General features: G+C 38.0%; 3 protein-coding genes across 4 annotated transcripts; 2 read left to right on the top strand and 1 right to left on the bottom strand.

The window, feature by feature from the left end:
• Positions 1–123: 123 nt before the first annotated feature.
• On the top strand, positions 124–1,104 carry LOC121780382 (heavy metal-associated isoprenylated plant protein 39-like). 2 transcript variants are annotated; one of them, XM_042177975.1, is made up of 3 exons: positions 124–278; positions 458–533; positions 618–1,104. In XM_042177975.1, the coding sequence occupies exons 1-3, from the start codon at positions 273–275 to the stop codon at positions 980–982; spliced, it is 447 nt and encodes a 148-aa protein (XP_042033909.1). In that variant the 5' UTR covers positions 124–272; the 3' UTR covers positions 983–1,104. The 2 variants fall into 2 exon arrangements, with proteins under 2 accessions (XP_042033909.1, XP_042033907.1); XM_042177973.1 differs by lacking the exon at positions 124–278 and having other exon boundaries at positions 449–533.
• Positions 1,105–3,756: 2,652 nt separating this feature from the next.
• On the bottom strand, positions 3,757–5,830 carry LOC121779297 (DUF21 domain-containing protein At2g14520-like). The gene is made up of 9 exons (XM_042176602.1): positions 5,650–5,830; positions 5,495–5,571; positions 5,346–5,429; positions 5,139–5,252; positions 4,980–5,066; positions 4,755–4,894; positions 4,149–4,685; positions 3,893–4,067; positions 3,757–3,807 (listed from the first exon to the last, which is right to left on the bottom strand). The coding sequence occupies exons 1-9, from the start codon at positions 5,828–5,830 to the stop codon at positions 3,757–3,759; spliced, it is 1,446 nt and encodes a 481-aa protein (XP_042032536.1).
• A 3,143-nt stretch (positions 5,831–8,973) lies between these two features.
• LOC121780035 (DNA-directed primase/polymerase protein) lies at positions 8,974–13,100 on the top strand. The gene is made up of 13 exons (XM_042177553.1): positions 8,974–9,124; positions 9,240–9,474; positions 9,552–9,698; positions 9,787–9,838; positions 9,965–10,139; positions 10,337–10,419; positions 10,759–10,971; positions 11,302–11,418; positions 11,551–11,707; positions 11,881–11,988; positions 12,323–12,388; positions 12,482–12,687; positions 12,777–13,100. Exons 1-13 carry the CDS (start codon positions 9,037–9,039, stop codon positions 12,864–12,866), a joined length of 1,737 nt encoding a protein of 578 aa, XP_042033487.1. The 5' UTR covers positions 8,974–9,036; the 3' UTR covers positions 12,867–13,100.
• Positions 13,101–14,398: the final 1,298 nt, after the last annotated feature.

The following is a 14,398-nucleotide window of genomic DNA, read 5'->3' on the forward strand; positions in this document are numbered from 1 at the left end:
CTAGGCAGCACCCTAAAGTCTCATCTCATTCATGAATGTTGAAAATCTTGACCATAGACTAATAATCTTGACTCTAGTTGACTCAGCCACTCCATTTGCCATTATATAAACATCTCTATTGTATTGGGCACCCGCACATCCCATTCAATTATTTCTTCGTCGTAGAAACATATTCTTTCATTTCTTCAATTTTCTTCTCCTCCCTTCGTTCAACACAAACAAAAGAAGAAGAAGAAGAAAGAAGAAAAATATAGTACTACTTCCAAACAAAGATGATGGTCAGTGCGCGCGAGCATTTTAGCATCTACTTTTCCGTGTTTAGATTCTGATTCTTGCATATTTCCTCGTAACAGAAAGTTGAGGAATCAAGAAAATGAGTTGTTAGCTTTTTATGGCATATATATTTTAGCTGTAAGCTGAAAATCTTTTTATTGATCTTGATCCTTATATGCTGCAGAAGGTTATACTGAAATTGGATCTAGCCGACGACAAAACCAAGCAAAAAGCCATGAAAAAAGTCTCCGGCCTATCAGGTATTTTATTTTAAAATAAACCAGATCTTCTCGTATATTATAAAAGAAGCCACAAACATTTGCTAAATCCATTTCTGATCCCAGGTCTGGAGTCAATCTCACTGGATCCAAAAGACAAAAAGCTGACTGTAACTGGAAACATAGATCCCATAGATGTGGTGGCAAAGCTGAGGAAGATTTGCAACACAGAGATCATATCAGTGGGGCCAGCGAAGGAGCCGGAAAAGAAGAAGGAGGAGCCCAAGAAGGAAGAGCCCAAGAAAGCGGCCGACGACAAGAAGAAAGCCGAAGAGGCAGCAGCCCAACTACTCAAAGCTTATCAACAAGCTTACTATCAGAACCCTTACTACTACCAGCATCATCACGCGCAGTCGGCCGCCGCCCTGCCCTACCCGGCATATTATCAGAGGAGCGCTGAGGAGGACCCTAATGGTTGCGTTATTTCTTAATTAATTATTGGCGCTTCCATTTTCTCCGAATAAGTAATGACGATTTATAGAATATCCAGTGTGTATATACTGCTATACTTGAGAGGTTTATTAATTTAAATATATCCTATTTTTTCCAAATACTTAATTTAGACTAGTTGAGCTTTATTGATTTTATGGCTTGAATATTTCCAACTAGTCGGCGATTGGATTTTTTCAACATATTGAAAATGGGCCACGGCTTTGACAGATTTGTCGCATAGAAATGCAAATTCCTTACGTAAATAAACAATTGGTTATCGAGGATTATTATTGAAAATGTCGCATTTCATAGAATTGATTTTTAACGTCAGATGTAAGCACTGGTTAAAGACTAGTCATCAATCATCATATAGTTGCATTTGGTAAATGGAATTTAGATGCAATTTGTTTTTGGCATTAAACAAATAACGCACAATAAATACTAGTAGTATATAGGAACTTTAACTTGTACTTGACCCGATTTGCTTGATACTATATGCATTAGTAGATATGCATTAGTAGAACGGAAACAAAGCACAGCATCTCGAAAAGTTTCAACCGCGGCTTAAATTATCATCGCCCAACTCAAGAATATTTAATAAACTAAATAACTGTCACGTTTAATCATATTATGTACATCTAAATGTGAGAATGTCCAAATATATTCGGCAGTGAGCATTGCAGCCGACCAACCAATACGATTATACCAGAATTTTAATTTATACAATATTCCATCAGCCCATGAAATTAGAGGCTTTTCCATTTTGGTTTTACCATAAAAATAGTCTGACATTTATTTTTAATAGCATTTTTCTCTGTAATAAGTGATTTTCATTCTCCATTAATATACTCCAATTACATTTTCATTATAACCCTCTCATATTTTATTAATTATACATTAAAACCTGCATCTTCGGTCAATTTTGGATTGAAGTTGGATACCTCTGTATATGGTTGCAACATATGACAATATATTCAACCAGCCGTCCAATTTTGGCATTAAATGGAAAAATTATACTAACGGTAATTAAAAATTTGGGTATGTTCTGATGTAAGTGATGAATACCGACACACACTAAAAAATGAAATATCGTGAACGGCGGGTAAGTAGTAAATTTCTACTACAAATATACTAAATCAAAATTCATAAAAGAAAATAACAATAGTTATAATTGAATATTTAAAAAAATGCTGGAAAATGACAATATAGTTCTTACTATTAATTATTGAAATATGTACAATAAATTTTCTAAAACGAAAGACAAAAGTAAACTGATCAATTTTACTCCTATTAGCACTGGTTGTCTATATATATAGGATAAAATTAAAAGGAATTATAATTTTAATAATTTAATTCCGGATCATCTGCATGTAGGGCTGGGGAAAAATACCGAAATACCGAAATATCGGTCTTATCGTACTGAAAAATACAAAAAATACCTAATTTTTGGTATACCGTGGTTTTCGGTACGGTATGATACCTTACCGAAAGATTCCGGTAAGGTAACAATATGATTTTTCAAATACCGCGGTATACTGCTGCATACCGAAATTCGGTATATACCGTAAGTTAAGGTATCTACTGTAAAATATAAATATAATTATATATGAAATATATTTTATATATTTTTTAATTATACAATCAATTGTGAAATATAAATATAATTATGAATAAAATATATTTTATATATTTTTAAAATTACAAAATATAAATAATATTCTAAAAACTCAAATTTTCTATTTTAGTTGATATTGAAAGTCAGGTATACCGCAAAAGTACGGTATACCGAACTTTGGTACAGTATACCGAAAATGAGGTACGGTACCTGTATGGAAATTCGTTATACCGAAGTTTGGTATGCCGGAAACTTTGGTAAAGTAAAGATATGACTTTTTCGTATACCGAATTTATGGTAAGGTATACGGTATGATGATTTCGATAAGGTATACCGTACCTACCCACCCTTATCTGCAACGATATCATTTGCTTTATTGAGCTAAATTATTTTAATTATAGAATTGCATAATCCGATTAATTTGTATTTTTATATTTAATTTTAGCTTCAAATTATTAATAAGTATGCATTCCAAATTTTAGGACCACTGATGTGCAGTTTTTTGTCTATATGTATTTGACATAATATGATTTTATCGCTACTTTCTTATTAATCATAATAAATTCAAAAACGGCAAAAGAAAGAGGAATTTAAAAAGTGAATAAGTTAGATGTATATAGGACTTATTTGTATAATACGTCCATAAATCAATAAATATTTTTAATGTAAAAAGTAGTATGACAATACTCATTACTTGAATTTTTACCACAGTCACAAGATCACAAAAGTCCAAAAGAGAGTATACTAATATATATCCATAACTATGAGTTAATAAATTAGCAAAAAACTTTGATAAATAGTTGTAAGTTATTAAAGTAAGTGTAAATAGATTCTGAACTCTAACAAGTAATAACTTAAATTCATAACTAGGAAGTGCCTTTTTTCATAAAAAAAACTGATCAACTTGAGTTGATGAATAGACCCAATAATAAATCAGGAGTAGTGAACAATTCAAATCTTAATTACTCCGTACTAAGTATTAAAATAACAAAAACTGAAATTCAACTAGAAATCGAATTATTTTTTAAAGTGAAATACAAAAAAATGATAAGATTTTGAAAAGTAAAGATGGGAGAAGAGAATATTAATTTGATTTGCATGGATTTTGGTTTGATTGGAGGTGAACAAATTTGTAGTAGTACTGTCTTGCATGGATGTTCAAAATGCTTGGTCCGACTTTCTGGAGATGTGCTGAGATATGGAGGAAAGCTGAAGATGGAGAGAAAATGTATATAAATCTTCTTAAAATGCACAAAAAAAGAAGAGAGAAATGGTAGTATGAAATTAGTAGTACCTGGTGGACTAATAGAGATCTGCGAAGTGTGCTCAAGGATCTGGGAGAATGCAGTTTAGGCGAAGATGGTGATATGTATGAAGGCACAGGCGAGCTCAACGAAGAGAAGGACGCTGCCGCCGTTGTCCACTTGCCCGAAGATGAGGATATCGATGATGGAAACCTAACCCTTATTCTAGAGTGGAAACCCATTAACAACAAAATTAGTAGTACTAGTGAGTGTATCATGTATGCGTGAGATACTTAATTCACTCACTTGTCATGCATCTCCACGTGATGATCAGTTTCATCCATGATCTGCTCCTGCAGAAGCTCTTCCAAGACGTCTTCCATGGTAATGATGCCGATCACCTCTTCATCTATGAATCTGCTCGTCAGAGACTCAAGTTCCTCATTTGAGATGCTCCCATGCAAGTGCTCCCTCAATATGTCCAGAGATGTAGATCGGGATGGAGTTTTGCACACCTCCAGAACCTCTCTCTCCCTTATCTTATAATCCGACTCGATGATGATTCTGGGTGGATCATTATCACTTCCTTCTCTCACATCCGACTTTACCACCACCGCCATGTGACCATGCCCTTCCTGAAACAGCTTCAGCACCTCGAACAACGACCAACTCTCATACACCCTCAGGATTCTCCTGATCGTTAGCTTTCTTATGGGAGTCTCCTCCGCTGGATGGTACAGCATCAAGTTTTTAACAAGAATGAGGCCGATGATGTTGGCTGGATTGTCCGAATAAATCGGTACTCGGCTGTGGCCCTTGCCGGAGATTGTCTTCATAGTGTGGCTAGAGAGACATATATTATTGCATTGGAGTGAGTGAAGATAGATAAAAGAATGGAAGGTCGATGCTTACAGATCGAATTTGGAGTTGATGTCGAGGGAGAAGGCTTTGGACAATGGCGTCATGGCGTCTTTAGCCTTCTTCTCCACCATGCCTAATGCTCCGCTTATGATATTCGTTTCGTCATCTGTCAGATCTCCGCCTTTTCCGGCCTGAAACATACAATGCCAAAAAAATCTCAACATATCAGCAAAGTTCAAACATAAGCGTATCACTACTTAATTGCGTTTGCAGAACCTTAACGCCGTGCAAATCCACCAATGTCTTCAGCTCTGCTCTTCTGAATATTAGGGGATGGTTTTCTCCAAGAAGCCAGTCTAACACCTGCCCAAACCTAAACTTGTTACTCCTCTTATTGCAAGTATGTGACTTGTCGGAACGATGTTGGATTGCTACCTTACTGACAGGATACGATACAGGGCTTAATATTAAGAGCAGCAACCGAACAAAAAGAGCCAACTTTGCGCCGAAACCCAAACCATGCCTTGTGCACACAGCTTGAGGAATGACCTACGTACACCACATACTAATATCATGAGAGAGAGAGAGAGCCTATTAGCCTAAGATTTGGGTCGGTGATATATAAATAGCATCACGGATCACCTCTACAAAAGCCACCACAAGAATGATTGAAACCAGAATGGCAAACCAGAATGGAAGAATTCTATCCAGGAAAAGGGGAAGAGCCTGTACCAAAAAAAAACTTCAGTCTATTGAGATCAACATCCTTATACTCAAAGTAGCAAGCATACCTCGGTAGCAAGGGATTTGGCAATGAGCAGCGTACATAAGAGGAAGCATTCATTCTTGACAAGGGGAAGAACCTTAGCTGGTCACAAGAGCAGTCGAAAAATAAGTACTACAGTTACAAATTATCAAACAAGAAAATGTAGGTAGATAACAAAACCAGCATTCTTCCGATCTTTGGGCAAGCCAGCCTTCACAAGGACTTCAAGATCGACCTTGCTGTGTGATAAGAGCCCCAGACTAAGCCCAGATGTGAGGCCCGCAAATACAACCAGGCCTGAGGAGACTACAACATCCATCCAGAACTGTCTAACACAGCATCGTATGTATTCTTCTCCCATTTTGCCTTACTCTAACACCAATATTACAAATTCAATGTACCTACCACTAATCATAGTTGAGAATCAACAAAACTGGCATAAATATATTCAAAAAATAATCAAGGGACTGCCAAAAAGGGTGACATTTACAATACACTTGGACTGATTACTACAAAATCTAGTGAAGGAACATACAGCATGAATGATAAACATTCAATTAACTTGTTAATAGGCGGCCATATTGCCCCAATAAACAAGAAATTATCGTTTGGACACTATGCAAAACTGGAATAATTACGCATATCATATACTAGTATATATATACAGTTAATGGATTTTTTGCAATTGACGAGATAAATGGGACAAGAACTACATATCAATTAACTTAGAGAAAAGATTAGCTACAACAGATTTGGAATTTTGCAATACATCGAAATATCATCTACCAATGTCCCATTTTTTTGTCTCTTTGTTTATTTGCTTTGGTTAGTTATTAAACATCTAACTGAATAAGCTTGGGTTGGGCCTGATGAAACCAAAATGAACTTATAAAATTGTGAGATCTGAATTGGACTTAAGAATCAGCTTGTGTGTACCCAAGTGCTTTATCTTAATCAGCTTGTGTGTACCCCGGTGATTTGCCATGAATTAATTCAGTAAATATAGAGCACAAGCAAATAAAGGTTATCGAGTGTGTATGATCATTTTGTATCTTGAAACAAGTGTAGAGCATGAAAGGTTAAATATAATACGAATATGTCTACAACTAAATGCTTCTCGATTTACAGATCCATGTCTTATTGAGCAATGTAGTTCATGTTTTAGTGGTTTTTCCATTGGAGATTAGTACTACTAGTATATTTATTTGTTGCATGATAAACTTGATATCCGTTTGCTTCTGTAATAGGGTTTTGATAGCCTTTAAAAAAAATTGTAAATTAATTTTATGTTTGGCAGAGAAATACAGATTTAAAAGGAATCTAGGGGGAAATTGAAAATTTAAAGAATCTACTAAGGGAGAAAAAATTCACTAGTCTAGACATACCATTTGGCATAATGATTTGGTATGCAACAAATAATTATTTGACATGTGGAAATCTAAAAAAGTTATATTCCAACTATACATAACTATACATGGAAGTTAATGGATGTAAGAGCATCCACATCGGTGATCTCCTGGACGGACGACGTCCATACCGCTGGCACGGCAACGCGCTGTCTGCCATTGCGCTCTTGCCGCTGGCACGACGCTACTCGAAGCATCGAGCACGTCCGTGCCGCTGAGCAGGCTGACGTGACGCGACGGGATTGGCCAACGGCATAGCCGTTGGCATTTTCAAAATTTTATTTTTAAAAAATTCAAATTTAATTTAAAAAATGTTTTTAAATAAAAAAAAGTATTTTCCCACTTCCCAATAAATTATATCCGTTTTCTCCCCACTTTTAATTTATTTTTCAAAATTTTTCCCAAAATTCACATTTTCATCTATAAATACCCCAATTTCAACACAAAAAATTTCCCACCACACTACACAATTCTTATCTAAATTCTCTCATCAATTCTCAATCTTTCACCATCACAAAAAAATATCACGCTCCGGTGATCACCCCTTCGACTCTCGCGGTTGGAACCACGAATGGTTCAACCCAACACCATTCCCTCATCCGGATACGGAATTCTCGCCCCCTCCTCAAACCAAAGGTTCTCAAATTCCGGGTGGCTACCGACCTTATCCGGTGGACGAGCAAGATGCCACCGATGGGCGATATGGGTGGGCACCCAAATAAGGATCGGAAGGGATCGACGGCTCCCAAACTCCGGAGGACAACCCTATCGCTCTTCCTCCTCTTCCTCGTAGTGTTCCTACTCATAGTCGTGGCGGTGACCTTCACGTCCGCACCTCGTACACTCCGCTGGAGATGGAGAAGATGTTCAAAGCCTATTCGAAAATATCTGAAGATCCGGAAACCGGCACGGACCAAACCGGGGAGAGGTTTTGGTGGCGCCTCTCTCGCCGGTACAATGCCAACCGACCGGAGGGAACCATCGAGCACAACGAGAGTATGGTGCGCAATGCCATCTTCAGAGCCAACGAAGAAATCCAAAAGTTGCAGGGGTATTACCTCCAGGAACAACGGTCGGCGGGGAGCGGCAGGAGCAAGGCCGACATCATCACGGCCACCATGTTGACCTACCACTCCATGCATTACAAACCATTCAAGCACCTCTGCGCTTGACAGCAGGTGCGTAGAAATCCGAAGTATAGGGGATGATTATCATCCTCCTCCAGCAAACGACCGAGGTCGTTATCTCTATCCGACGGTGGCTCCAATGAGGTGGCTAGCCAGCTTGCCGGAGTTAACTTGGGTAGCCCTGACGCGGGCCCGAGCAGTTCCCAACGCCGGCCGCAAGGAAGAAAGAAGGCGACGGCCAACCGCCGTCGCGCCGCGACTCCATCCGCCTCCACTCCCTTTGTGCCACTTCAACCCCCACCAACTCGCTGTGGACCCTTTTGGCTCAACTCAATTTGACCGATAGGTCTCGGATGACTCCCGAGCAACTTGATTCACATTTGGCAATGATACGGGTCTCCGAAAAACATTGAGGATATGGCCAGGGACTAGTCTTCCACGAGAGTATGTTTAATTATGTAATTTTTAATTTGTAGGATTTTAATTATGTAATTTTTAATTTTTAGGATTTTAAGTATGTAATTTTTAATTTTTAGGGCTTTAATTATGTAATTTTAAATTTTTAGGATTTTAATTATGTAATTTTTATTTTTTTGTAATTTGTAATAGTATTATGGGTATTTTTAATGTATTTTAATATCGTGGAAATGTTTTTATTTAAATTAAATAATAGAATGATGGGACCCTTGAGCATGTCCTTGCAGAAGAACATGAATGTGAGTGTTGTGCTCTCATGGAAGAACATGAAGTAAAAAATGAATAAAAGTGGATCCAGGCCCACTACATTCAATTATTATTTTAAATTATGGAAAGTTTTTCAAAATATTTTGGACTTAACGTCATATACATACTCCCAATCTAATCGGATTAATATATTCGTATAATTATGCATGTCTTAACCATTTTATTTTATTATTTATAAAAATTTCTTAAATTTTTATATGCTATCAAAAAAGTAGAAAAAAATTAAAAATAACAAGTACAGTGGACTCTTCAGTCTTCACTCTTGCACGGCCAGCACCATCGCGAAATCAATGAGGTTGTTCGCCGGGAAAACGGAAACCACCATGGATGATGTCGATCGTTTGTTCCAATGCTTCAAATGCGGAGTTTCTCCTCCCCGTATTGTCTCTCACATCCCTTTTTCCTCTATACTAGCAGTATTTAAAATTCATCCCACTTTTGCTTATGTCTGGATTTTAATTAGAGTTCTCAATTAACAATGTTCCATTTTTAGAATCTGCTATCAGAGAAAAACGAAAAGGAAAGCGAAAGTTAAAGCAGCATAATTCACCAAAATCACAAGAACCCCCAATTTCTGCAAATAAGAGTGTGAATTTGAAAACTGCCAAACAGTTCTCTCCGGTTGTGTTCTACGGTACTCCGCATGGGGTTCCTCCGAAAAGGCCTGCTCGTTTGCTGAAGCTGTTGCGTGAAATTCGCGTTGATCTCGCCGAACAAACTAAGCTAAGGTAAAATCTTTTGTATTAATTGGGGAATTGCCATGATTATTGGTGACTGAGAATTCGTATCAATGTGTTTTTGTTAGGGAGGATGTTTGGACTACTTTTCCAAGGCAAGATGATGCGATGAAATTTTCTAAACAGCATGGAAATGTACGTTTGTTTAGCTACCAAGATCATATGAATGGTCAGAGGAGGTTTCTTGTTTCTTCATACAAGGAGTTCTGGCGGAGGTTAATTTGATGCTTTTCTAGTTTTATCTCATCTGACATTTTATGTGTGGCATATGTGCATAACTTTGCAGCTGTTTGTCTTATACAGGTATAAAGAAATGAGTTCAAAATTTCGTCACCATTATGAAGTAATTGAAGAGGTAGTGCCTTGCTTTTCACTTGGAATCCAGTCCTAAGAAAATGAGCTCAATAAGTAATTTTGAAAGGTAAACTAAGTTCCACAGTAAAAAATTCTTCTTGTATACCGATGATTGTTTTATTTTTAGGCACTACCATGCCACCTCTATTTTGATTTGGAGTACAATACAAAGGAAAATGTTGATAGAAATGGAGATGAAATGGTGGATCTCTTGTTAATTATCACCTTCGATGCATTACTTGAGAAGTATTCCATCCAAGGAAGCGAAGATTTTGTTATAGAGCTTGATTCATCAACTGAAGGTAATACATTTGCCATCTTCTCGCCACCCTATTTTGTAACTTAACCGTCTTTCTCTGATAATTACTACATGGATAGCTGTATGTTCTTACAATATTTTATTAACATCAAAGCATGCTGACAAATACTTGCTTACTCATGCATACTTTTGTATATTGAGTTTTATCTTGTTTTCAGTATTTATTTAATTTGTTCACAGATAAGTTCTCTCGTCATTTAATCATCCGCTTACCCAAGACTGCATTTAAAGACAATTCACATGTTGGTTCTTTTGTTGCTGAGGTATGTTTCGGTTGGAATTACCAGAATGGTGTATCCTCTTCATAAACTTTATGTCTAGTCATTATATGTTTGTTAGCAAATGAAATCAATATCTTTTGGTACTCTTTGTCCATTATATGTCTAGTCAATTATTTTGTCTAGTCTTGGCAACTAGAACTTCTCCACGAGTATACTGTGATGCTGTTTTATTAAGCAGTTATTTTGCAACCATTGAATTGGTCATCAACACTAATTTTCTATTTTGTCGAAATAGGAATGTGAAGATGTATTTTTTGGTTTGTTCTATTTTTTTACTAAATGTCAAAATGTCTTACCTCTTCATTTTACTTTTTTTTGCAGATATGTTCACGCATTCATAGTTACAGAGGAAGAGATCAAAATTATAACAAACTTTTAATTTCCAAGGGTGGCAATTCCATTGATAGTGATTTCCATCTTTTTGTGGATACAGCTGTTTATTCTAGGAACCGTTGTTTCCGACTACCCTTTTCGTCAAAAGCAGGGAAGAACTCGGTTCTTCTGCCCAGTGGCCGTTTTAGATGTAAGGACATGGTGAGGACTTTAGAAACATGAAGTTGCAATTCATCATCTAATTGATGTATACCTTGATTGCCTTAGTGATTTGTATTTTCGAATTTCTGCATATGCTTTACTAACTTAAAAATCATTTCAACAATATCAGTTTCAGTTTCAGTTTTTAAGGACTTGAAACATGTGCTTCAACTTGGAACCATTTATGTGTTGCTTGGTAGCTGGACGTGCTCAGTTTTGTCATAATCTGTTAACTTGTGCAAAATCTATATATTTTTTGGGAATCCTATAAATATTAAACAATGTATTACAAACTATCAAAATAAATTAATAATGCAACTTTTGTGGCAGAGTGAAGAAGAAATATTTATGGCTTCTTTGATTTGCAACTTGGATGTTGATTCTGCCAAACTTCTGATCTGCAAAATGGATTTAGATTGTGTGAAAGCCTTGCATTTTGAGACCGAGGTAAGCTTTTCTTGCTCCATTATCTTTTTTTTCATGATTTTTTTTAATTGCTCTCTCAGTCTCTCTCTCTCTCTCTCTGTGTCTCTCTGTGATAATATTAGCACTCAATATCTAAAAAATTCTTTGTAGCAGATTCCCAATGATATCCAGAATCATTCTGAATGCCTCGGAAAATTTGATATCAATGCCTGGAAAACAGATCCTTCAACAACTTGCTTGATGGAAAAATCACCATTCCCAGCTCTGGATGCTTTTATTATAGCCATTGCTTCTAATGGAAATGTACCAGGTGTGCCATGGTCACACAACACTGTTTCTGTAGCCATTCTGTATCAGTAGGAGTAGTTAATTTAATGATATGGTACTCATGTTTTCTGCACTTGTTTCTTTATGTTTCCCTCTATTCCTTGGGCATATTGCTTCAACATTTTATCATATTGAGTTCGGCTTCTTCCTTTGCAGGAAAAATTCGAAGCTGGTGCTGGTTTTCAGACTATGCATTGATCGTTTACAGTATGTCAAGAAACAGATATTGTGAACGAATTGGCAGAGAACATAAAAGCAATCATGGTATTTTCCACTTTTTATGATTTGCGGCTAGTATTTGGAAATTTTCTTGTATTTTCTGCAATAATACTTATATTCCAACATAATAGCTATGATTGCATATTCTTTGGGGCTCCTTGGTATGATGGAATGGAATGGGGGTGGAATGGAATGAAGATAGGAATGAAATGTCAATTTCTTTTGATTTCCTTCGCATTTTCATCTATTCCCTCATTCATTCCATCACACCAAGCAAATGAATAGAATGGAAGTAGGAATCACATTCCATTCCACCATTCCATTCTATCATACCAAGGTATAGATAAACTTGTATATTGACAAGCGATGTTTGTTTCAGTTATATATGTCGTTGACCTGAGAAGAGCTCTTTATTATCAAAAGTGCCATGATCCAGATTGCAGAGGTAGAGTATCTGATACATTCAGTCCATCTCATCTTTGAAACACCTTCTAACATGTTAGGATTCGAGTTGTAACACACTGTTTGGATGCACCAGGTTATCGATCTCCACTGCGTGAAGTCCCCGAGGATGCTATTCCTGATCCAGTTTCATTCTGCAATCTTCCAAGAGGAAATGACACTAGTTTTGCTGGTGATGAGAAATTAATAGACAGCTGCAGGAAAGAAGAATGGTGGATTGAAGCTGTAAGAGTTGCAGAGGAAGTGGAAAAAATACAGACAGCGTTGGATCTTACTGAGATGGTTAGCATGCATATCGTCTATATCTCTATCTAACAAGCCCCCATTCGTTTATTTAGACAAAGTCGAAACCATTTTCTCTTGTCTAGCAGGATGAAGCAAGTGAAGAAGATGAAAACTGGTGGATGGCTGCTGTCAATATAGCATCAGAGACTGAATTGAGATACCTTCAAGGAAGCTAGCATCTCGAGCCATATTAATCCCCATTTGTCATCGACCAAGTTATATTCCAACTACTTAATTGATGGGTTGCCGTACTAGATGGAGAGAGAGTTAATGCTGTTTATGAGTTCATATTTTCACTGAAATCGTAGGCTCAGTTGCATGCCTATGTTATATGACTTGAATTAAAAAACTGTTAATATTAGCAAATTGCAAGAATACGCCACAAATGGATGCGAAAGTTTGTTTGATAAGTTGTGATCAAATTGCAAAAGAAATAGAGATAAGCATTATCTCTATTAAACGGCTAAATCGCAAATACCCAATCCCTATCCAAAAAAAACATCTATCTATAGATATAAACAACCAGTCCTGGCATTCACCATTTCCTTGCCCAACTGAATAGAATGATAGCAAAAGCTTACTCGAATATATTGAAACTTATAATATTACTTAGTTTCGAGTGTGTCATACTACAACATAAGTATCACATTTGATAAACAAGATACCGAGGCGCATATATTGAAACTTATAATCAGAAGGAGGGGAAGTGTGTCCCGTGCCATGGGCCTCGAGCTCTAGCAATCTAATGCGCGAAGCCGAGGCCTCAGCCATCAAAGTGTCTTGAAACTCTGTAACATGTCGCTCCTCCTCCCCGTCAGACGGGAAGTCCTCCAATGCCCCAAACATGTTGCTGTCCACCGCAACAATGGCCAAAGAGTCATTCACATGTCGGGGTCTGTACGATGGGGAGAGGGATCCACCACCGCTCTGAGTCTCTGAAGCCGAATCTTGGCCCTCTGTGTCGGGGTCACCACCCCCCTCTGACTGAACCTCTGTCGGATTCACAAGCTGCTGCTTCTTCTTCAATCTTTGCCTCTCCCTCTTCCTGGCCCGGCTGGCTGCACTGCGTGCCGTCTTCTTCTTCTTTCCAGGAACAATGAATCCATCATCCTCTGTCTCATGTGTCCCTTCCATGGCTGTTCCCGAAGGCCCAGCCTCAAAGAAGTGTCCCAGGGCCTTCGGGCCACGCTCCGGATGAGCAGTCTCCCTCTGAAGGATACGGACGGCTGGTCTCTGTAACTGGTGAGTCTCTGGCTACCGTGTCACGGGAGTCTGTTTCTGTACTCCAAAGTTCCCAACCTGTGGGACTCCAATGTGAGGGGCTCCTACAGTGTACCCACCTCGAGGCTGTCCCTCTTGTCCCCTGCTGGGAGCGGTCTCGTGGGGCTGATCCCCCCTCTCCTGTCTTGCCGGGGGCTGTTCCCCCCTCCAATGATGAGATGGGCCAGACTGCCTAGATGCCCCATGAGAGTAGTCCTTTTTGGGAGGCGTTGGGCGCTTGCCAAAAGCATAACAGTTGTCCGCATTGTGCCCCACATGCTGACACTCACGACAGTACAACGGTATCTTATCCCACTTGATCTTCAAAGTGACCCTCTTTCCCGCAATATCCAAAGCGATTTCCTCAGGGATAGGCTGGGAGATGTCAACCTCAACAAAAATACGGGCAAAAGAAACCCGCGATCTAGTGATTGTGGCCCGATCCACT

This window comes from Salvia splendens, chromosome 19 (assembly GCF_004379255.2).
Source record: "Salvia splendens isolate huo1 chromosome 19, SspV2, whole genome shotgun sequence".
Classification (NCBI taxonomy): Eukaryota; Viridiplantae; Streptophyta; class Magnoliopsida; order Lamiales; family Lamiaceae; genus Salvia; species Salvia splendens.

Coding starts and splice junctions, on each gene's coding strand:
- LOC121780382 (XM_042177973.1), top strand. CDS start 449: ATGCTGCAGAAGGTTATACTGAAATTGGATCTAGCCGACGACAAAACC. Junction 534..617: donor AAAAGTCTCCGGCCTATCAG/GTATTTTATTTT, acceptor TTCTGATCCCAG/GTCTGGAGTCAATCTCACTG.
- LOC121779297 (XM_042176602.1), bottom strand. CDS start 5,830: ATGGGAGAAGAATACATACGATGCTGTGTTAGACAGTTCTGGATGGAT. Junction 4,895..4,979: donor TGGATTTGCACGGCGTTAAG/GTTCTGCAAACG, acceptor TGTATGTTTCAG/GCCGGAAAAGGCGGAGATCT. Junction 3,808..3,892: donor GATCTCTATTAGTCCACCAG/GTACTACTAATT, acceptor CTCCATCTTCAG/CTTTCCTCCATATCTCAGCA.
- LOC121780035 (XM_042177553.1), top strand. CDS start 9,037: ATGAGGTTGTTCGCCGGGAAAACGGAAACCACCATGGATGATGTCGAT. Junction 9,125..9,239: donor ATGCGGAGTTTCTCCTCCCC/GTATTGTCTCTC, acceptor TTCCATTTTTAG/AATCTGCTATCAGAGAAAAA. Junction 10,420..10,758: donor TTGGTTCTTTTGTTGCTGAG/GTATGTTTCGGT, acceptor TTTTTTTTGCAG/ATATGTTCACGCATTCATAG.